At 56.4% G+C, this 23,326-nt stretch overlaps 1 protein-coding gene across 1 annotated transcript; it reads left to right on the forward strand.

Moving 5' to 3' along the window:
- Window positions 1-239: 239 nt before the first annotated feature.
- WDR18 (WD repeat domain 18) lies at window positions 240-23,097 on the forward strand. The gene is made up of 10 exons (XM_084614661.1): window positions 240-530; window positions 3,027-3,137; window positions 7,635-7,768; window positions 9,928-10,069; window positions 11,129-11,272; window positions 11,789-11,853; window positions 13,105-13,229; window positions 18,220-18,386; window positions 21,447-21,515; window positions 21,861-23,097. The coding sequence occupies exons 1-10, from the start codon at window positions 321-323 to the stop codon at window positions 21,990-21,992; spliced, it is 1,299 nt and encodes a 432-aa protein (XP_084470787.1). The 5' UTR covers window positions 240-320; the 3' UTR covers window positions 21,993-23,097.
- The last annotated feature ends 229 nt before the right edge of the window (window positions 23,098-23,326 follow it).

The following is a 23,326-nucleotide window of genomic DNA, read 5'->3' on the forward strand; positions in this document are numbered from 1 at the left end:
GTGACAGTGAGAGGAGAGCCCCCACCCCATGCCACACGGCACCCCCTCCTGAGCCTGCAGCACCCCCCAGCGCATTGAAATCAGACTAACTTCAAGAGAACGCCCCCTACTGGGGGAACCCATCGCAGACGCTGGGTCTCCCATCCGCCGCTGGGACCGGCTGCATCCTGCTTAGCTTCTAGCCGCACGTGGGCGGACGCAGCTCCTGCGAAGGGAGGCGCCGGAGCCACCCTTCCTCTTAGCCGGACGGCGCCTCGTTGTCAAGCGGCGGCCGCTCTTAGGCCGGCGGCGCCCTCGTCGGCCTGGGCGGACCGGAGAAGATGGCGGCGCCCATGGAGGTGGCGCTGGTGACGGACGCCGCCGGGCCGCTGAGCAATTGCTCGGTGTGGGAGCTGCACTCGGGCTCCGCGCTCCCCGGCTACCGGGGCGGCAACAGCGGGGCGCGGGGCCTGGCGCTGCTGGGCGGGGAGCACCTGCTGGGGGCGCAGCTGGGCAAGGGCTACATCAACGTGTGGGAGCTGCAGAGAAAGGTACCGGGACCCCCCCCCCCCGGAGCCCCCTCGGGACCCCCCCCGGAGCCCCCTCGGGACCCCCCCCCCGGGCCCGATCAGCCCCCTCGTCTCGGGCCTCGCCCGCCTCAGCACCCCCCCCCTCCGGGACCCGATCCCCTCAGAGCCCTTCCCTGCCACCCCCCCCCAGCTCTTCCCCACAGTCAGGGGCCCACCTCAGAGTCCCCCTCTGGTGCCGCCCCGCAGCCCATCTCCAAGCTCAGCCCCCCCCCCCCCCCGCAGCAAATGAAGCTCCTAAGAAACCCCAGCAAGTGGCCGTGGAAGCCTTCATGGGTCAGGAGCAGCCCCAGAGACACCCCATTTCCAGACGCCTTATCCGATGAAGTGAGCGGTAGCTCAGGAAAGCTGATGCTCTAATAAATTGGTTAGTCTCTAAGGTGCCACAAGTCCTCCTTTTCTTTTTGCTTATCCAGCAAGTGGCAGCTCCCCACAGAGAGCTCTGCTTGAGCATGGGCAACCCCCGCCCCCCCCCCACTTCCTCTGGACTGGGACTTCTTCAAAAGATCCTGAAGAACCTTCTGGGTCAGGAAGCCCTCATTTGGACCCCCCCCATCCAGTGCGTTGGGATGAGTGGTCATGAAAGACAGTAAGGACATCCCTTCTCCCTGTTTCTGGTTGGCCCCCTGATACCAGGGACTCACCCCAGGAAAGAGCCCAAGAGCCCCACCTCCCACACAGCGTGCTGAAGGTGTGTAGAAAGCCTCCAGGCAGCCTGGGACCAGGGCCAGGCATCCTGAGAAAAACAGCAGTCTCTCCACCCTGTCCCCCTCAGAAGTTTTAGAGAAGGATGCCTGGGCTCCCCGAAGCTGGGATCTGCTCCACATCCCCAGGAGAGCTGTGGAAAAATGTATCAGGGACTGCCACCCTGGGGTATCCCAGGGACCCCTGATAATTCCCAGCATAGCTGGAGAGTTCTCTGGTGTGTGGGAGTTGCTGTGAAACGTACCAGAGAGATTTCTCCTGAGCCTGAGGACTCCTGTCCCCCAACTTCCACTCTCTGCCTCTTGCACTCCAGCCAAAAATGTGGGCTCCACTTGCTCAAACCTAGCTGCCCCCCACTTCACCAACCCGCACAGAAAAGCCCCAGCTGGCTGCAGGTTGTGTTTATGTTCATCAGCCTTCAGGATGAGACAGCCGAATGTCACAGGCCTAACCCTCTGCCCCAAATCTGGAGTCTCCTGTCCTTTGTCACTCCCATTCAGCTGAGCTATAGAGCACGATATCAACCAGCCCAAATATCTTCATGCACAGCCACTTCCTCGCTCCCATCCCAGGGTTTATTGCGCTTCCATCGGCTCCCTTACTCCACAGAGCTAGAGAAGAGCATCCACCAGGAGGCAGCATTAGACCCATTCATCAATCGGTGGGCTTGGATTATTTTGGTTCTTTAATTTTTCTATGATCTCCTTACCCTCTGGGCTGCTTTCTGCTGAGCCTCTAGGATTCCCCATCAATGGAGCAGAATTGTATTCAAATCCCTTTCCTTTCAACACCCCTTCCGCCTCCAGTGGCAGAAACCTTGTGGGGTAGGATAGAAGGGAAACCAAAATCTGTTTAAATTTCTTTTTAGCTGAATCTCTCACCCCTTTGGGAGTTGAAACCAAACCAGCAAAATCCCTAGCAATCTTGTTGCTAGCACAATTTTAACCACAGTGTGGAGAGTGCCTTTGTCTGTCCTTCACCTTCCTCCTGCTTCATTGTGCTGCTCCATCTTCCTACTCTGCTTGTTTCTCACCTCTGTCCTTTCTCTGTTTCATCTGCAAACTCCGGTGGTACAGGCGGAGAAACCAACCATGTATTAAGGACACATGTTAAACGTTGAGAGGCTCAGTGAGAATCAGATATTGTTAGCAATGGTTTCCCTGTTATGGCATATGTTGGGATAGCCTCTGAGACCTTATCCAAGACTTAAAAAAAAAAAAAAAAAAAAAAACCAAGTAAATTAAGAATTCAGCTTGACTTTGAACTTTTTACTGCTTTTTGTTGACATACAATTAAATTACCCGGAGCTGATTAAACTTACACATAGGGTAGATGCAAGGTATACCACACATCTAAAATATAAAAGTATTAATTAGCTTATGTACACATTTGAAAGCAGACTGCCACATCCACCTTATATTTTACATTGTACTACACCTTTTATGACTGGTGCATTAATTTTTGGGACCCAGTCTCTACACAGATTATGAGTTGGCCACACTGCACATATGCCATTGGACATCACTTGCTTTCCTGCAATCTCTTTTGTTCTAGCTACATATTTTACATATTTACAAAGCAACAGTGAATTCATGTTTTGTCCATTGTTTCATCTCTTTGATCAGAATGCACCAACAGCCTGGACTGGAGTTAAATCTGGGGCTTAATTCCTCTTCCCAGTTCCTATCCCACCCCCAGTGAATCTCTACCCACACACTAAGTGCTGATGCCCCCTTGCATTCTTTGTACTCCTAGGATCAACTCCAGCAGAAGATCATCTGCCCTGGGCTGGTGACTTGCCTGACAGCTTCCCCTAATGGTCTCTACATCCTAGCAGGCATTGCTGAGAGCATCTATCTGTGGGAGGTAAGAAATCTTAGGGCTGCATGGAAGCAGCCGCATAGGCTGTTGAGTTAGAAATGAGACCACATATCGGTAAAGAACCCCCAGTAAACAGCTGACATCATTGCAGTGAAGTAAGCTTGTTCAATAGGATATTGGAAAAATAAAATATTTGTTATAATGAGCATGATTGTGCAGTTTACGTCTTTCATTTCTGCTGAGCCTCCAGGATTCCCCATCAATGGAGCAGAATTGTATTCAAATCCCTTTCCTTTCAACACCCCTTCCGCCTCCAGTGGCAGAAACCTTGTGGGGTAGGATAGAAGGGAAACCAAAATCTGTTTAAATTTCTTTTTAGCTGAATCTCTCACCCCTTTGGGAGTTGAAACCAAACCAGCAAAATCCCTAGCAATCTTGTTGCTTGTTCCTTGTTTACGTCTTTCATTTCCCATAGGGGCAAGGACTGTCGGTTGAGTACAAACCTCAGCATGTTGGCACTTAATAAAGAGACGACTTCTCGTTGGTACTTTGGTTATATAGATGATAGCTTGTGTTGTAGGCAAAATGAACACAGCCTGAGCTCTTGAATGCCTTTCATCCAAAACACTTTATTAATGAGACTCCACAGTGCTTCTGGGATCTGCGGAGGGGGGCTATTACACCCATTTGTGAGCTAAGACATTGAGTTGGGGGCTTGCCCAGGGTAATACCCTGAATCAATGATAGGGTCTTCAGGAGCTAGGCCTCCTGGCATGTACTGCACTAACCACTAGGTCATGCTCCGCCTCCAAAGGCCAAGGTGTGCATTAGCTCAGGAAACGGTGAACTGAAATATCTGGTGCCAAGGGTCTGATTCTTCAGACAGGCCCTAGGCCTTCATTCTGTGCCTTCTGATTCATTCATGCCTTTTCCCTGGCAAGTCACTGCAGGTGCAAAAACCAAGAGTGCCGTGTGTTATGGGCACAGAACTGTCTGCTAAGCTGGGAGCCAGCTTGAAAGTTTCACTAAATATTTTTGGGACTTAAATTCTTTTTTTTTTTTTTTTTTTAACCCAGTTAATCGCCAAGGAGGCACAAGGACCCAGCAGTCCTTGAGGGGGAGAAACTGAGGCATGTGTTTGTCAATTGGCACTAAGTTCCAGGGACAGCAACCAATCCAAATGCAGAGATTTGCGTACGGTCCAGTTACTGAAAAGTCCCATTCCATTAGGCATCAGTAATTACACGTTATCTGTGCTCTGACTGGCTGAGGACTTTCTAGGCCAGTTACAAATATTTTAGGAATTCCTCCTCCTTCGCTCTTGTGGGCTTTGGAAACCACCTTTGTGTACTTACAAGAAAGTGCCACAAGGGGGCAGAGGCTGCCTTTCTAGCAGGGCATTTGCTTTATTGCATAAGGCTGTGAGAAGCTGTCAGGTACACTTTGGGGCTTCGTAGCCAGTTATGTGGGCAGATGCTTCCCCATGTTGTATGTAAGGGGAGAAAGGGGCCCCGACAGGCAGCCCGATGAGAGGGTGCTGGGTCTCATCTCTGGTGAGTACTCCCCTCCCCCCCCCCTTAATATTTGTATGGGAAGTTAGGGCTGGTGACAGGTACGGGCTGGCTCTGATCATCCCAGGATCAGAGGTGAGAGGGGAGCTTATTTTCCTGTGGCCCATTCCATCCTTGGGCTCTGAGCTGAAGCTACCCAAAGTGGTTGGTAGGAGGTGTTGTGTAGGGGTACAGCTTAAAGGGAAATCTACAATCATTTTGATCATCCCGACAATCTGAGTGTTGACCGGATAAGCTGGGTCAAGAGTCAGGACTCCTGGGTTTTATTCCCAGCTCTGCCCGCTGACTTGCTGGATGACCTTGGCATAGCCTGTCTCTTTGTGCCTCCGTTTCCCCGTTGTCAAAATGAGGATCATGCTGCTGGCCTGCCCGTGTTAGGAGCTTTGAGATCTTTGAATTCAAAGATTCTTTCGGTCCTTAAGTGTTGATGATTGCAGCGTTTTTTAGTAGTAGTTATGCCAGGCCCAAAACTGCTAAACTCTTATTTGCCCTAGGAAGCGACCCGACTTGGTCCAAGCCCCAGAGCTAAACTGCACAGCGTCTACCTTGTAGAGCTCTCAATCCCAGGGGATGTTTCTGAGCCTCGTTGTCTGAGCAGCTGTATGTTTATTTATCAGATTTTTTGCTTTTAAAATGTGCTTGTGGTACAATAAAAATAATTCAGTCAAAGTGCTGAGTCGGGAATGCTGGGCGCACAGGAGCTCTATGAAAGATGTGACCTGCTCTCTACCTGGCTGTATTGACTAAATACTGCCCTTTCCAACCAGTGCTCTCAAAATGCTTTGCACCCACTAACTCCACCTGACAAACTGCTCCCCACCCCCGATAGATAGGAAAGTGTCTTTCCTTCATCATGTAGATGGAGAAACTGAGGTACGGGGAGGGGATTTTTCTGAGGCCGCACAGAACCAGAGCTGGGAATGGAACCCAGGAGTCTCGTGCCTTAACGGCAAGTCCATCTATTCTCCACTTCATCATGGCTTGGCTTCTTTTTATGCAGAAATCTGAAAGCAAGTTGGAAACTGGATCTATCTCTTCTGTGTGGCTCCCTCCCTGTCAGGCCCCCAGATAGTGTCACCTTTCAGCAAGAAAAGCACAGGGTGTGAGGGCATACCTTGAGCAACCTTTTCTCCCAGAGCATCCCAAAGAACTTTATGCTGATGAGCACGGAGCTTGGCTGAAATGCAGCCACCTCTCAGATGGAGCCAAGTCCAGCACAACAGACAGCAGCGTAGGGGAGAGACACCAGGGGACAAACTGCCATGAAAAGTATGCGCTCTAATGTGCAGGCAAAACAAATGGATCTTGGTTTGTAAGGGCACGTCAGAGACACCAGAACGCAATGGGCTACATGGTGCTCGGTTCACCTGCCTTGAAGGGTTGAGCAGGGCATGGACCCTCCAGTCCCAGGGAGAATAGCGTTTCACACCTGATGCTGGGCTGTCTAAGCCACCCAGAGAGAGAGGCGAGCCCTAACCACTGGGCTAGCCTAATCTAGGTCTTGGGAGATCCAGCTTCAGTTCCATCACAGGCTTCCTGCATGACCTTGGGCAAGTCACTTTTCTTTTCTGTGTCTGTTTCCCATCTGTAAAACAGGGGTAACGGCAGCACTGCCCTGCTGCAGAATCAGTACATTAAGGATTGTGAGCCAGGTAAGTACCTAGAAAGATCGATCCTTCCCAGCCCTTCAACTTGAGCCCTCTGTCACCCAGAGCAGAACCTGTTCCTCACTATGTGGATGCACAGCTCTGCTTGGCTTTCCCCCTCGTGCCAGCCCGCGAAAGCGGAATAATTCCACCCTGAAGAGGAACAAAACTGCTGATGCCCGGTTTCTTTGAAGTCCTGTTTCCGCCAAGCCCCAGTCAGGGCTCTGCCCTTGATGGCCTTTCACCTGGACTTAATGAGAGCGAGGGAGTGAAGTGAGTATTTCATCCCAGCAGCTGCCCTCTTTATGTCCCCAGAAATCTGTTTGTCCAGCATCCCTGTGTGGGCTCACAGCTCTTCCAGCCTTATGGGTAATTAGCTGTGCCTGGATGAGTTCAGAGAGAATCTGAGCAGGGGGAATTCCTTCCTGACATCCACTGCCCCCTCAAAGGAGAGGGAACCAGGGTTGGGGTGCAACTTATTCTTTGGGGAGCCTAACCCAGAGGGACAGTAATGGTAACTCTGAGATGCACCCTTGCCCAATCGCCTACTATTTTATGTGCAATAAAAATGTCTAATAATCTTGATCAGAAAACACCTCTTTCAGCTGCATTGATATTTAGGTCTCAGGAAAATGAACTTGTGTATTTTTAGAGGCATGACCATTCTTGGTGGGAACATCCCAGGGCCCTGAATCTCCAACTTTATTGGCAATAAACGAGGGAGAAAAGCTAGTGGTGGCGGGGGAATCATATGTTAGTTTCTGTTTCTTTGTCATTTGATCTGCAGAGAAAGAGGTAACAATGTTGATATATTAACTGACCTCAGTAGGTTCCAGAGTCTAATCCAGCTGAGCTTAACGGGGACGGTTCTCACCTCTCTAAACTCTTGTTTCAAGCAGATGTCGCTGCGTCGATTACACTCGGGCATGTTTCAAAGGGTCTCTTTGCAACCCTGGGGGCGAATGGCCCTTTTAAAATGACAGGTTAGTTTGGGGAGTGCAGGAGGGCAGCCTCCAGAAGTGAAATACCAGCTCATCGAGCTGCCATGGTCCAGTTCAACTCCACAGATGAACTAAGCAAGGTCAGCTGTGCGTGTACACACGCTGTTTCTCTCTTTCGTTTACCTGTTGCATCCTGCCTGTGTGCTCCCTGGGGCAGGGACTGTCCTCTTTGCTGCTTGGCTGTACAGCACCTAGCTCACTGGGGTCTTGATTGGGGTTCTTAGATGCTGCTCCGAGGCCAGTAAGGACTGAGAGCAGGAAGCCGGGCTCCCAGGGCTGGGAAGTCTAGGGGCTTTCACATGTTTATTTTCTCTTGCTTTCCAGGTCTCCAGCGGGAACCTCCTCGCCATCCTGAACCGACACTACCAAGACCTCACATGCCTCTGCTTTACCGACGACAGCAGTCACTTCCTCTCGGGGGGCAAGGACTGCCTGGTCCTGGTGTGGAACCTTTACAGGTAGCATCACATTGCGGGGTGGGGGCTGGGTCTCCATCCACTGGTGCTGGGGAGCAGTGGAAATGTGGGCATCTTCCACCCTAGTGTTCTCCCACCCGGGGACGCCGTCTAGCCCAGTGCAGGAGCCGTGGCTGTGGGGAGCTCCCACGCGATGTGGGGAAGGAATTGCAAATCACTGCCGCAGCAGCCTCTGGCTGCAGAGTAGGAGCCGGGCCAGATGCTGTTCGCTCTCTCCCTGGTGAGGGGTTGCACTCGATTGTTCCACCAGGGATGTTCTGTCCTTTAAAGCGAACGTATAGAAACCAAGGAGCAGCAGGCAGGAAAACACCCATGCAGAAACACCCATGCAGGGTTAGCACTTCCTGGCAAGGTGTATCCATTTCCTGCGTATGAGGAAACTGCTTGTGTCAAGGGGCCCTTCCCAAGGAGCACACTCCATGTAACCAGACACATGCAGTAACCCCATGTGCGTGTTTGAGTTGGTGTCACGTGGGCTAGGAGTCAGACCTCTGGAATTCTCTTCCTAGCGCTGAGTGGGGAATGCTGTCTAGTAATGAGGGTACAGGAGGACTGGGAGACAGGATGCCTGGGTTCTATTCCTAGTTCTGAGGGGAGCATTGTCTAGTGGCTAGATCAGGGGTATATGGAGACGGGGACTCCTGGTTATAGTCCCAATTCTTCAAGGGAAGCCTGGTCTAGTTAGCTACAACAAGAGTGTGGGGGCCAGGATTCCTTGGTTCTCTTTCCAGCTCAGGGAGCAGGGTGGGGGGTCCTGGGTTCAGTTCTGAGCTCTGGAAGAGGAGTGTGGTCTAGTGATTACAGTAGGGGGCTAGGGTGACAGGGTTGTAGACATGTGTTCCCAGCTCTGCCACTGACCTGCCAGGAACCTTTGGTAAGTCCCTTCACCTGTCTGGTGTCATGGTTGTCCCCGTCTGCTAAATAGAGCCATGTACCAGGGCTGCCCAAGGGAGGGCTGATAAGTGAATGTTCATAAAGTGTTCGCCCTTCTCTAGTGCCTTCATCAGAGATCTCAAAGGATTCTTATGGCTAATGGAGAAAATGCTTCATACAGCAGGGAGCGATCCTACCCTGGCTGGAAAGGGGGTGAAGTTCACCGGAGCGTATAGGAGACCTTTCCCTGCTCTGTGTCAGGGACACCTGCTTTGGTGCTGACTGGCATGTCCCCCCCCCCCCCCCTACTGTGGGCTGGGTCCCACCTGCCCGTCACAGGGGCGCAGGGGTGTGACATGCGGTCTGAGCTGCGTGGCGTGTATCTCGCTACCGCACTCCGGAGCTGCCTAGCGCTTGGCGGCTGTGAGTCTCCCTGGGCGGGGATGTCAGTAATTAACATGGAACCCTGTCCACAAGTCTGACCCTGCGTGGCTGCTGGGCACGCAGCAGCTGTGCGTGAATTGTCTTTACCTTAGTGCAGACACCGAGGAGGGGAGGGCTGGGATTGGGTAGGGGAGTAGCAGTTGCTGGTCGCAGGATGGCTTCTGCTGCGCCGAGATCCAGGAAACAAGACTGGGCTGCCGTCCCTGAGCGTCCTAACCCGACCCCATCCGGGGACACGTGGCAAACAGCACGGATCCTGCTGTGGCTGCTTTTGGGAGGCAGATGAGTCTATAACACCCCAGACATCTGAGTACGTCCAGTGGGGAGGGGAAGGGGGCGACAGTGGAGCGATGCCCGTTGACGGCTCCACGAAGTGGCGCAAGCGGGAGGAGGCCGCGGGTGAGACGTTTCAGAGCTGGGGACAGTCGCAAGCTCTGATCTTGGTCTCCTTGCTGAGGTTAAATAGCATCTCCGCGATGCCAAGCTCGCTCTTCCGCAGACTCGTTCCCTTCCCCGGCTCCCATGAGCATCCCTGTAGGGCCTCTTGGTGGAGGGGGAACTGGCCCGGGCTCCCCTTGGAAACTGTCATTGGCTTAATGAGCTGGAGGGGCGCTGTTACTACTCCCCAGCGCTCAGTGAACCATCGCCCCAGGCCCTTCTCCAGCGTGTTGGCAGCCGGGCCTTCGCTCTCCCCATAGCTGCATTGCTGCTCCCTGGAGTTACATCCCCACCGCAGCCCTTGCTCCCCCCTCGTGTGGCAGCTGAACTGTCCCTGCTGCATTAACCTCCTCCCCCCACCCTTGCTCTGTTCTTCCCCGTGGCAGCACACTGCAGGTTGAGCACTCCCAGATCCCTGAGCCCCGCCACGTGTGGTCTCGACACAGCCTGCCCATAACAGACCTGTCCTGTGGCTTCGGGGGCCCCTTGGCTCGAGCGGCCACCGCCTCCCTCGACCAGACGGCGAAGGTAAGGGCTGGAGCTGGCAGCCCCGGCGTCCTGGACCGTGGCTTCCGTGCGGCTGGCCAAACGAACAGGTGCCCTGGAGGGCATGTGCGGCTCCCAAAGGGTTAAGCTCGAGCCTCTCTCCGGGGGCTGTGGCTGAGCCTCCGGGTACCGTTTGCAGTCAGTTCAGGTCCTTGGCACGCTCTCCGGTGACTCAGACCTGCCCGTCCTAATGGGGTTTCTCCTCCGAACATTAGCAGCTATTCTGTTGCCTCAAACTGATGTCGTCATGTGCTTGGCAGCTTCCCTGCTCTCCGGGGAGGGGCCTGGTTAGAGCCCTCTGCGTTGTACCCAGCTGGCAATCGCTCCATCTGGCAGGAGCACCGAGCCATGCAGGCTGCAGTACGGGGGCCAGCCCCTCTGAGCCTGGTCAGCTCCAGCATGGGACATTAAAATATCCCAGTGGGTCCCTAGGAGGGGAAGCTGCCATGGGATATAATCCCCGTTTTACAGGCAGGGAGGTTAAGGGGCTTGTCCAGCCATGCAGTGAGGCTACGATGCAGCTGGGATGCCCAGCCTTGTGGTCTGACCGCTAGGCAAAGCTCCCCCTCTTGGAAGGTGATCTCTGGGGAGAATGAAAAGCATCTGGGAAAGGAAGACAGCTCTAGAGCATAGATAAAAGAGGGAGCCTGGACCGATCAGGCCGCTTAATTGGAAGTGGATGAAGGGAGGGGGATGGGGAAGACAGGGGGCTGGGTAACCATCCTGTGTTGAGCAGCATTGGGTCCCATCTGTATCCTTGGGGTGGTGTTGTCTAGAGAGGAGAATAGGGCTGGTCAGTACTCCTTACTTTGCCTTGCTTTGTGACCTTGGGCTGGTGGGTCTGTGCCTCAGTTTCCCCATCTGTAGCATGGGGGCGATGCTGCTCTGATTTTCAGGTGGGTTAGTGAATACTGGTGAAGTGCTGAGACACGCCCTGCTGGAAGGTGCTAAGGAAGGACACCATGTTATAATAATGTTGTTCCTAAGCAATTAACCCTTTTGTCCGCCTGTCCTGTCTCTCTCTCCCTCCCTCCCCCCCAGCTCTGGGAAATCTCCTCCGGAGAGCTCCTGCTCTCTGTCCTCTTTGATGTGGGCATCATGGCAGTGACCCTTGATCTCTCAGAGTATCACATGTTCTGTGGTGGCATGGACGGTTCCATCTTTCAGGTCGACCTCTGTGCCTGGGTGAGTGACCTAGGAGGGGCCAACTGGGCACTGGCTACCCTGGGCGGGTGTCCTGCCAGGTGGGTGTCCAAGGGCGTGTGTCTGTCTGCCTGCCCTCTGCTGGGCCCCCTCCCTGCTCCAGAGGAGAGCACATCCCTTCGCCTCCACTTCCCGGGCTCAGACTCCGCCGGCCCTGCAAGGGGGAGAACTCTGATTCAAGCGACAATGGATTATGGAGCTAAGGCTGCTCCGTCTCCCCTGCTCGGCCCCCTGTCCGCACTGGTCCCATGCGGTAACCCCGGGGGATGCTGCACTGTGTCGTGGTGTTCGCCGTCCCGACACAGGATTGCAGCAACCCAAGGCCTGAAATGAGCTCGGGGCCGCTTTGGGGTCAGATCTGGGAGGGGCTCACATCCAGCTCTGTCTGTCGTGCTCTCCCCTTGCGCAGAGCTTCAGAGAGGCACTTACAGTTCTGCGGGGGAAAAGAGGCCAGGCTGATTCTCCTCTTAATTCTCTCTCCTTCCTTGGCTCTTGCAGCCTGTTCAGAGAGACCGAGCCTTCCAGTCGGAGCGGGAGAGTGGGAAGATCTTCAAGGGGCACAGGTGAGGCGTGGCTCTTGCAGCTGCTCTGTCTCTAAGAGCACCCTCCTGCTCCCAGCGCCAGCTCCCTAGCACTCGGCCACGCCAGTGATTTTAGGCAGCCGCCTCCTCTTCCCTCAATGGCTCTTGCGAGCCTGCAGAGGCCGCAGCTCTGCGGGGAGCCGCAAGCTCCGCGCACAGAGATGAATTCCAGATGAGAAATAACCCAGGGAAGGGCAGTTGTACTGCTGCTCGAGGACAGGGAGTTCTCGGGGCCTGCTCTTCAAACACGGATGATCTTGGGAGCAGGAGAGTCTAGTGGTGTGGAGAGAAGCCTGAGAGTCGGGGCTCCTGGGTTCTGTGCCCAGTTCTGCAAGGGAGTGCAATTCAGTAGCTAGCACAGAGGACCTGGAGCGAGGCCCTCCTGGATTTTATTTCCAGCTCTGGGAGGGGTGTGGCCTCGTGTTTAGACAGCAGAGTGGAACAGGCATTCCAGACTCCTGGTCTGGGAGGGGAGTGGGTAGAGCAGGGGTCGGGGAGCAGCTGGGCCATGTGGGGTCTGTTCCCACAAGCAGAGAGGCACAGCACGTGTCATGCCAGCTCCATGATTTTTGTTGTTAAACCAACTCTTTGCCCAGTTGTGATCTGCAGAGCCAGGAGGTCCAGGGTCCCTGGCCTGCCGGGCCTGGCACAGCACTGACGAGGGGCTCGCACCACCGCTGAACTCCTCAGATGGGGGAGAAGAGGCAGTGGAGCATGCAGGGACTGGGCAGGGCGTGTCAGGGGATGAGGGCGGAGCCTCAGCAACCCCAGGGTCTGCCGTGAATGATGGGCAGGCATTGGGGTGTATGGCGGAGGGGCTCCTGTCACTGCTGCTCCCCGCCTGAGTCAGTAGCTGATTAGTGACCTCCCCTTTCTTTCCATGCCTGTGCCCCAGCCAGGCCGCGGTGACCCAGCGGATGCTGGTCTCTCCCGGCCATCAGTGCCACTCCTTGCATTAGCCAGAGAGCGGAACTAGGAGGCACCTTGATGTGCTTCCAACCCCAGGAAGGAGGAGCTTGGATCCTACTGTGCAGCTGTTGGACTCCAAGGCCAGCCCACCTACCAGGAGTGGAGGTGGCCAGCCAGTGGGGTGGCCTGTGGCCACTTCAACCCTGCTCCTCTCTTCTACCTCCAGACCAGTCCCTGTGTCCCCCATTGTGTCTCCGTAACCCACTGGCCACGAGCAGCCAGTCAAGCCCTTGTGGTCTCTCACCGCTGTCCCTCTGTCCACAGGAACCAGGTGACCTGTCTGTCCGTCTCCACGGACGGCAGCCTGCTGCTCTCCGGCTCGCACGACGAAACAGTCCGGCTGTGGGACATCCAGAGCAAGCAGTGCCTGCGGACGGTGAATCACAAAGGTGACCGGGACCCTGCGCACCCCTCCCTCCCTGGCATGCAACCCTGCAGAGCCTAGCAAAGCAAGCCAAGAGCAAATGGCTTGCACCGGTTTTCCCTGCGTGAGACCATCTGAGCTGAGCCCTCCTCATACAGAGACCTCAACCTACTGCTGTGGGGTTAGGGGAGGCTTAACCCCCTTGCTCCCCCAGCAAGTTTACAGGTGGAGAGAGGAATCAGGTCGGGGAGGGAAGGGGTAATGTTGTTTTTGCAAGCTCCGCCCACATGGGGTGCAGATCTTTTGGCTCCTGGAGCCAGGCTGTGACTCTGGCATGCGAATACACCCGGGGGCTCCGTGGTGAGGCTTACATGCCCTACTGGAGTAGCAGGTGGGTTGCTGCATGGCAAGGCTTTGGCAGCACGTGGGCCGGGTTCGTACCATCCGTCCTCTCCAGAGTCACCCAAGTGTGTGGGAGGATGCTAATCCCAAGTGTCTTTGTACTGGGACGTGGCTAGAGAAGAAGGCATCTCCCCTTCCCCTGCCTTCTTGTGAGGGTGTCTGTCTTCTGAGTCCTTGCTCCAGGTTGCCATGGTCCGTTACAGCTCATTTCCACGCTCTCCGTGCTCTCGGGGAAACGCGGCGGCGGGTGGGGATGGACAGGAGGGTGACCTGGGACCAGCAAATGCACTTCACTTAGCAGCCTCCCTACAGCGTGACACATTGGGGCTGCTGCCAGCCCAGGCTGTGTCGATGGGCTTGTTGCTAGCAGGCTGGTAGGTGTGAATGGTGATTTCCCCCTCCCCCCGAGGATTCCTATCCTAGCTAGCCAGCCCCCCCCTCATCTGTAGCCCTGCTTGATAATCCAGCCCCCCTTTGGAGGGGAGCTGCAGGCAATGCCTGCCGAGGCCAGTTGTTGAAACCATGCAGGCCACTGAAGTACCATCGATGGTGAATGTCAGCAGGGCTTTGATTTCCTGCTCCATCTGGGTGCCATGCAGGACGAGACGTTGGATTGTTCTCTCTTCTCTTCTCTCCCCCCCCCCCCCCCAAGGTCCCTGCTAGAGTGGGGTGGGTGGACTGTGAGAGAGAGGGTTAATTGCCACATGCCTCGGAGGCTGTGAAAGTGCAGCCTGCTACGGTCCCACGTCCTGAAGGGGCGGCAGCTGCTGCTGCTCCTCCTTTTAGCAGAGTCTCCCGTGCCATGGGGCAGCAGGGCCTAGCGGGAGGGTCTTGGAGCTACCAGGCGTAGCCTGCACACCCCTGTTGCAGCTCCCGAGGGCACTGGGAATGATGGGGTGAAACCGGCAGGAGCCAGGCTGGCCCCTGCTATTCCTAGCCCAGCCCCAAGTTGCTCCCCTGTCCGGTGTTCCCACCCAGTCAAAGAGGCTTGAGCCTGGATAAAGGGGAGACCCAGCTGATGATGAGCATTTCATGCAGGGAGCGCTGCTGCCCCACCTGGGCGTTCTCCTCCTATATCTGCCCAGGAGATGGCCCGAGCGAGCTTGATGTGCCACTAAAAGGCCGGGATTCACCGCTACAGTTCCAGAGGCCGTGTGACTTTCCAGTGGTGTCTCTCTCCCCAGCCCTGATCACTGCCATCCCTCAGCCCAGAGGCCTTCAGGACCCAGATCCATCCCGTAAACCGGTGCTCTGACCCTGCAGTCCAGCAGTCTGCCCACGAGGGGTAGAGACGAGCACAGGCCTGGCTCACGTGGCTGGGGCCAGTAGCTGATGTTCTGGTGACCTCTGGGCTAGAGCAGCTGGGTGAATGATGCTCTCCAGGCAGAGGGCAGGAGAGAGCTGCCCCCAGGCCAGGATGGAGAGCGAAGTACAAGAGACAAACCCCAGAGGAGGCTGGAAATAGATCTGAGGAGTCAGGGGCCGGCATGAGCCTGCTGCTCCCAGCTAGAGATGACCAAGGTTGTTATGCCAATATCCTGCATGGTGCGGGCAGGCAAAGGAGCCTTTCCTGCAAGGTTTGCTCGTCCCTGGCAGGCTGGGTGGACTGATGGACTCTGAGTACTTGGTGCTAGCTGGTGTTGATTGATGAGCTGTGACTCCAGGCTGGGCTAGCCAGCATGGCTCCTCTGGCACTGAGCCCCATGCCTTAGCCTTAGGGGGAGCAGCATCAGATCTGGAGAAACATCCCTGGGCAACCTTCGTCTTGACAGGCCTGGGCGGTGGAATTTGGGCTTCGCACAGGGCGAGAGCAGAGGAGTTGGGAATGGAGAAAGCGGGCAGTGTGATGGAGCAGGGAGGGTGGCAGACTGGAAGCCGGGTCGCCTGGGTTCTGTTCCCAGTGTGGCCACTGACTCCCTGTGCAACCCTGGACGAGTCACTTTCCCACCCAGTGCCTCAGTTTCCCCATCTGTAAAATGGAGCAAATGGTGCTGCTCCATCTTTGTGAAGCACTTTGAGACCTGAGGAGGGGGGTGGTGGTGGGGCTAAAGCACTGAGCGGGGACTCAGGGGAGACTGAACTGGGTTAGGGGCTCCGGTTGTTAGCACGTCTGAGGGAGTGTTCTGGTAAGTCATCTCGTTTATTGTTACTCGACCGAGTTCCTGTGGCCGCATTGGCAGGAAGCTGCTAGCTGGCCAAGAGCTGATATGTCCGTTACTAAATGCTTCTGGGAAGGATTCTCCTATTCCTCCCATGCCGAGGGGGACCGGCGGGTACCAGGCTCTGCAGCACTCTGGCGCAGGGAACAGGGACTGGGCACAGTGCCGGAGCGTTGGGATCATTTATGACGGCTCTGGGGACTTGTGGTCTCTTGGCGCTCCTTGCTAATTGCCTTCCTGTGAAGATGCCTGACCTGCTGGGGACCCCAGGGCTAATCTCTCTAATGGATGCTTTCAAAGTTTGTCAGCTTGCAGGGGGGAGCAACATTTTAAAAAAGTATCTTCGTGGCAGAGGGTGGCTTTGGAGAGCAGCGCTTGGCACGGGGAGGCCAGCTTGAGAGGCAGAGCCTTTAACTCTCCTGCTGTGTCTAGACCACAGCGCTGCTGGGTACACCATCTCCCCAGTTACCCAGTCCCCCGGTACCTAGAGCCAGTCCTGGCTGTGTCCCCCTGAGAGCTGGGCCAGAGTCCATGGCGAATTCTGATCAGCGTGGGTTTGGGGATGGCACTGGGGAGCAACATCCCACCCCCCAATGATCGTACTGCCCCCAGTGGATGTTCAGCCCTCCTCCCCTGGGCGGGAGACCCACTGTAGCGTTCAGTCCAGGACCCACTTCAAAACTGGCAAGAACCTTCCTGGGCCATGTCTCGATCTGCTCCCCTCCTTGTTCCCTCTGCCTCTTCCTCATCCGCCACTTTGTTGGCGCAAGAGCCTTCTCCTCTGCGTTTCCTTCCATCCGCAGCCGCCTTCGTTCATTCCTTTGGCCTGCCACACTCAGCTGGGAACGTCTCTCTCCTCCTTGAATCCCCCCCTACCTGCCCGGTGCTATCGAGCTGCGTGGAGCAGTGAGGGGGGGGGACCGCACAGAGCTTGTTTTTTATTAGCTACTGCTGTGGTGTTCTGGCCCCGCACGTGCCCCTGCCCTGCCCCACCCCCAGGTGCTCACACCTGCTACTCCGGTGCATAGGGGAGCCCTCCGGGCTGTGGAGGCAGGATTTGGAAGGGTGTTTGCCTGGGTGATGGATGCAGTGACTGTGCGCGTGTGTTGGGCGGGGGGGGGGTTGGGGCAGGAGGACTGATGGAAACCAGTCTCCTGTGTGGGTAAAAGCAGTAATTACAGCGCTCGTTAACTCCACGTCACGCAGCCCGGTGATGGATGGCTCGCTCTGCAGAGGACAGCTGGCCCGCTGCACTCTGGGCTCCGGAGCCCATGGCGGGAGAGGGGCTAGGTGCTCTTTCCTGTCTGCAGAGGGATCTTGCACCTGCAAGGCCCGGCTCTACGGCGGGGGTGGGGGGAGGAGACATTTACCCTCCTCCCTACCCCGATCTTCAGGGTCCCCAAGTTACTGACAGCCCAAGTGTGTCCAGGCTTTGTCCTGTGTCTACATTGTACGTCAAACCAAAGTATTGACACTAGCCAGAGTCTTACGACTTTAACTTCTCAGATCCAAGCTTTTCCAGGGGCCTAGCGAGGCCCTGACTCCTGGAAGGTTGCTTGGTTCTTAAATAGCGACTGCCAGGGCTGCGCCCCCCCCCCCCCCCCCGGAAGGGGGCCCTAGGTCCGGCCCTGCTATGTGCAGCAGCAGAGGGAAGCAAATCTGGTCTGCTGCGGGGGGGGAGGGACGGGACTTTCCTCGGTGTCCTGGTGGATTTTGGAAGCTAATCTGGTTCCTTTGTGAAACTGCTGTGGATGTTCAGGGGTCATGTGCGGGGGGGTAGGGTCACCAGTCTGCCCTGCTGCATGCATCCCTTAATGGCTCCAGCCTTCCCCTCCTACTCTTCCCTCCCCACCCCACCCCCAGCTGGGTCTTCTGCAATGCTGACACTGGAGGGTAGAGCTTCTGTAACCCCATAATCTCCAGCTGCTGAGGCCTGAGTCCCTCTCCCTGGCGCGCACACTGGTTCCAGACAAAGGCCACCCACTGCTTTCTTCTCTTGTTTTGTGGGGCACAAGACCCCCTCCCCACATCACAGCAAGTCCTGGGGAGAGAGCTGATGGGGTGACAGAGCAGGAGAGTCCCCAAGCACTTTCAGCCTCCTTTCAATGAGCCAAACCCCTCTGCAACTGGAGTGCTTCCCTGGGCTTTGTGAACAGGTTGGGGCCGCTTTGTCCCCCTGCGGGGTCGTCCAACACCCCTCGGACTGCACCACGCGTTGCCTCGAGCAGGCCCCGCTGAGTCCTGCGTCTGGCGCTTTTGGGTCACTAAGGTGGCTCCCCAGGTTTGATCCGCTGCTCTAAGCCCAAGGCTATGCTCCCTGCCAGAGCCAGGAAGAGAACCCAGGCATCCGGGCCGCCACTCAGCCCTTCCTTTCATTTCTTGAGCCGCCCAGGTGACCTGTGAGCATCTGCACTGTGTAAACTTGACCGGCTCTTCCTTTTGCCTCCTCCCCAGGCCCGGTGACAAACGCCTTCATCACACTGGCCCGAGCCAGCATGTTTAACCCAGACAGCAAGCCTGGCGTGCCGCTGCCCAAATTCAGCAAACACCTGCACGGGACCGAGAGCAGCGAGGATCAGCAAGCCGAGGGGGTAACGGTGCGCCTCGGCCTCCACCAGCAGGTAGAAGCGAGCGGCACCAGCGTCTGGCCTGGGAGGGAGGAATGGGCTGGGGTGGGGGGGCATGGATATTGAGCCTTCTAGCCAGAGCAGAAGCAGGTGGCTGGTCCCAGCTGAGCTGATGCTATTGGGTGGTAGCTTGTTCTGGCACAGCAGAGGTGGGCAGAGAGACCTGATGGGCACTCAGTTTACAGAATACCGTACTCCTGTACAGTGGATTGGAACGGCCTCAAACTCCCCATGTCACGGCCAGCACCCCTGGGACTGGCCATGGGATAAATCAGGCTGATCTAGAGGTTAGAGCTAAGGGGGCTGGGAGTCAGGACTCCATGGCTCTGGGAGGGGAGTAAGATTCTAGTGGTCAGAGCAGTGGCAGGGGGACAGGGCACTTGGGGTGTAGCACCTGGTAGCTTGTCCCAGGAACAAGCCCCTGAGCTCCTATCAATCTGCCCTGTGAGATGCCCCCTTTCTCATGCAGAATGAAGGAGCCCAGCTGCTCTGCCCCACCCCTCGTCTTACGCAGACCTTGGCTGAAGGTTCTTTACTGTCCCCAGGTGTCCTAACGAACTGCTGGCTTTCAAGAGCTTTCTAATTAACTGATTGTGGCTGAGAAGCTGGAGCTCTTCCTGTCTCAGTGGGATGGGGAATTAGAGAACCCTTATCTTTCTCTCCCACCCACAGAAAGGGCTTAATTAGCACCATGCCAGCTTCCTCTGAACTAATTGCTGGTGAAGGGGAGAGGGGCTTTAGAAGGTGGGAAAGGGATCCAGGAACGAGCTATGGCTCAGCTGGGGCTGCGCTGTCATGTCGTGCAGGGGGCTAGGGAGCCTCTGTCCAGCCTGGGTAGAGGATGGTTTGTGTCGCCTGCTCCCTGCTTATCTTTCTGCTAGAAGGGTTCAGGTTCCATAAAACCCTGGGGTGTCAGGGCTTAGCAGCACACAGGAGGGAAGGAGAAGGTGCCAGACCCCTGCAGGGCCAGCGTAGGTCCCCTTCCTCTTCCCCCCACCCCCAGCCACACCTCTGCACAGTCACGTCACCAAGGGCGGTAGAGATCCTTGCTCCCCAGTTTGTTACGGTCGCCCGCTGGAGCCGTAGTGCTGTGGGAATCTGCCACTGCGGTGATCTCATCTGATCCCTGAAGCTCATCACACAGGGGCGGGTGAGCAGCTAGCAAGGGTGACAAATCGGGATGGGGTGGGGGTAATGGACGCCCATATAAGATAAAGCCCCAAATATTGGGACTGTCCTGTAAAATTGGGACATCTGATCACCCCAAAGCAGCGTCAAGCCAGGTCGGTAACCACATGAGTGATGCCAAGTGCTGCAGGACGGGGTGGTGACGGGTTGGCTTCCCTCTGTCAGCACTGGCCCCAGTGGCCCAGCACATGAGGGGCACAGGGCTGCTGGGAGCAGGGTGGGGGGCGCATCCCTTGGAGGCTGTGCTGACCTCAGTGCCTCAGCCTAGCACTGGGGGGCGCTGTGTTGCTGGGAGCTGTGGGGGTGACAGCCGGGATCCCCCTTTGAAATCAGCGCTGACCCTCTGCCCTAGCAGAGCACGCGGAGGTGCTGTGCTGTAGGGGGTGCTCTCATCGCTGGCAGTAATCTGTCCTTCCTACTTTCCACTGTCGCGCGGGGAGGGTCACGCTGGGCGTGGTCGTGCTCCAGTGACGACGGGGATTGGCGCCCACCTGGGGGACGCACGCAGCGCTGTAGGGATGTATATTAGTAACAGTCAGGCTCATTATGTGCCCCCTTTGCACCCCTGCCCCGTTCTTACCTCTCTCCCCGGCAGCCCAGCCCACCCCCTGTGTGTGTTCGTTCGGGCAGCGGGGAGCAACGCGAGCCCTGCTGGGCTGGAGACATCTGTCTCGTCCTGCAATAGGACAGCACCTCTTACCTGACAGGCTGTCCCTGCTGCAGCCCCGTGCACACACACAGAGGAGCCGGGGTCAGGGCTAGATGCTGCATCCCCTGCAGCTCTGCTCGGCAAAGGCAAGCTCCTGCCCGGTTGTAATCGCCCTCCGCAGCCGCTCCTTAGCTCTTCCCCTGCGCCACTGCCCTGTGCACACGTGGAGACCGGTGACCTGAGGCATGCAGCCTGCCTTTCGCTAGCAGTGGGGGCCTGGCGCCCAGGGAAGTCAGCTGAGCACCTTTGCAAACCAGGCTGCTCGGGACTAGCCCAAGGTCACGCAGCAAGTCCGTGGCAGAGCTGGGAAATCCCTTGCTGTAACCAGTAGGCAATTGCCTACCCCTTTCCCCCTGCCGATGTCTCCCGGCTCCACTGTGTCACTGGGGCTTGCTGTCGCAAATTGCATCTGAGCTCTCCGACCTTAAACCACCTCCCCAGTCGTTCTGCGGGGGGAAGGGCAGTTCTCGTGCTGGACAGGAGAGCGGTGTGTAAATCTGACTCCGGGCTTCTCCCTGGCCTGCAAGTAGCCGTGTAGCCAGGCTCCAGAGCACAATCTGGAAGGAGTTGGGAGCCGCCAGCCCTCAGGGAACAGAAGGGGGGACCAGGAAATGGAGGACTCCGCACCTGGGAAGGAGCGAAGGGGCCACTGAGTACAAGGAGGGAAAAGTCCCTGCTGCCCGAAGTGAGATCTAGAGGGATAGTAACGCCGCTGTTTGTGGCCCCTCCCTGGGGCCATCTGTGTGGACCCGGGGCTCCCTGCATGGTTTGCCACCCACTGTCTGCGGAGGATGGTGCGTGGCAGGGAGACGGGGTTAGCATGGCTCGCGTGCGCGCACCCTCCTCCTCTCTGAAGAGTCTGCAGCACCTTGCTGCTTCTCATCTCGGGGATGTACCAAGGGGAATGGGGCGGGGAGAAGGGGGAGTGGGCATTGTTCAGCCGGCGGCGGAGCGAGAGGAGAGAGCTCGTGTCTGTGTTGCCTGGCCGCAGCCCGTGTGCGCGAGGTCTCCGATGAGCCCGTCGGTCTCAGCCAGGTGTCAGTGATGCGGGGACCTTCTCTGGGCACTACAGTGGGTTTGGGGGACGGTAAGACAATGGGTCATTGTGAGAGGGCCCGGATCCGCCTCACCAACCCCTCCAATGTGTTTCCTTGCAGGGGGCTGGGGAGAGCTACTTGGAAAAGGCTGAACGGTTCTACTCGCAGATGTGCTCAACAAGGGAAAAGGTGAGTCCCACGCACCCCCCTGGGGGCCCCAGCAGGGCTTGGCGAGGGATGGCAGTGGAGGGTGGTATGAAATGGGGGATACCTCCTTCCAGCTATGCCAGGCGCATGGGGTGCTCCCTAAGGCTTCTAGGCTTCTAAGGGTTAAACACGTTCCCCAAAACTTGGGAACCCTCCCAGCACAAGGTTAGGGGGTGACTCGGGATGAGGGGTAGAAAATAAGAGGTTTGCGGGGTTACTGTCATCTTGGGGAGACCCTGGTTACTTTGTCTTGCTAGTTCTTCCCCTCTCAGGCCTGAGGAGTCGAGACCCCTCCTCCAAGCCATCTCTGCCCCCCTCTCCCTGCAGAACCTGATGGGAGACCAGGAGCAGCTGAAGATCCAAGTGACTGAGCTGGAGGACGAAGTCAGCACGCTCAGGAAGATCAATAAGAACCTCTTTGACTTCTCTGCCCGCATCATCACTAAGTCAGCAAAATGAGCGCTCGCTCCGCCCAGCCCTGCAGAGCTCTCGGCGGGGAGGCGGCTAGGCCCCCGGGTGTTGGTGCCCACAGACGTGTGAGCCAGGTAGTCCATGTGGCCGGGCCACCTCCCGTGGAAATCCACAGCACAGGCCGAGTAAACAGGCATCCACACGCGGACTCCGACGCACAACAGACGAGCACACGTAGGCAGGACACCAGGTGCCATCAGACAGGCATTGTCCATGTAGTCCCACGTGTCTGTTTTCACACACCTCTGTCTGCATGCCTCGGCGTATGCAGGGGAAGGGCAGTGGGATCTCAGCGTTGTTCTGGGCACTGGCCGTGGGGGAGACCAAACCAGGACTTGGACAGTTGCCAGTGAAGATACTAAAGGGAAGTGTTACCAGGTTGTGGGGAGAAGGGAGGTAGATCCAGGGGATACCACCCTTCTCTTCCCCTTTTTCTTACTCTGCCATGGTGCGTGGACCGAGCAGCAAGTGCTGCTTTTGTCTCCTAACACACTGGAGTGGGGGAGGTGACGCTGCGTCTCTCTCTCCCCCTCCTCGAGTGGAGATGCTGCTGCTTGTCCCTGAATCCTCTGCACTAAACCGGCTGGCTGAGGGGCAGGGTTGGAAGTTCCCACCGGTGCCAAATCTGGGACTGACCATCACAGAGCCTGAGCCAGCAGGACACCGAGGCCTCTTGGAAGCCCTAGTCCTCTCCCCAACCCCCAACTCTTCAGCTGGCTCGTTTAGTGCACAGGAGGGATGGAAGAAGCTTGTAGTCTTCCCCCTTTCTGGCCAAGCAGAGTTTGTTTTATCGGGAGGGGGGTGACAACCCTGCTGCAAGGTTGGTGGACTATTTCAGGGCATGAGATTAACCCTTTGTGGGAGGTGCATTGGGTGCTACATGGATGCAGTTGCTTATGGCAGAGCCGCTGAGTCAAACTAGTCCCCAGCCTGGGAGGTTATTTTTTTATCATCATTCTGGCTCCAGTTCCTTTTGTTCTCAGACCGTTTTCTTGGGAATTTGCCTTTGGACTCTGTCTCCTTTTGTATCGTGTTGTGGCGTTTGGTTTGATTTGGGGGTTTTTTTAACATAAAAATTGTTTTTATAGTGATACGTACTTGGGTTCTTCAAGTCTTTCTGTAGTGCTATCTAACCCAGGATCTCAAAGCACCCTGGTATTTGGTTAAGCCTCATAACAACCCACTCCCCAGTGGCGGGGGTGTGTGTGTAGTTGTATCCCTGTTTCACAGATGGGGAAACTGAGGCACAGAGGCAGGGAAGTAACTTGCGCACGGTCACTCAAGAAGTTTGTCTCTGATTCCTTGTGCCCTGCTTTAACCTG

Source organism: Lepidochelys olivacea, assembly GCF_965140295.1.
Source record: "Lepidochelys olivacea isolate rLepOli2 genome assembly, chromosome: 25".
Lineage (NCBI taxonomy): Eukaryota > Metazoa > Chordata > Testudines > Cheloniidae > Lepidochelys > Lepidochelys olivacea.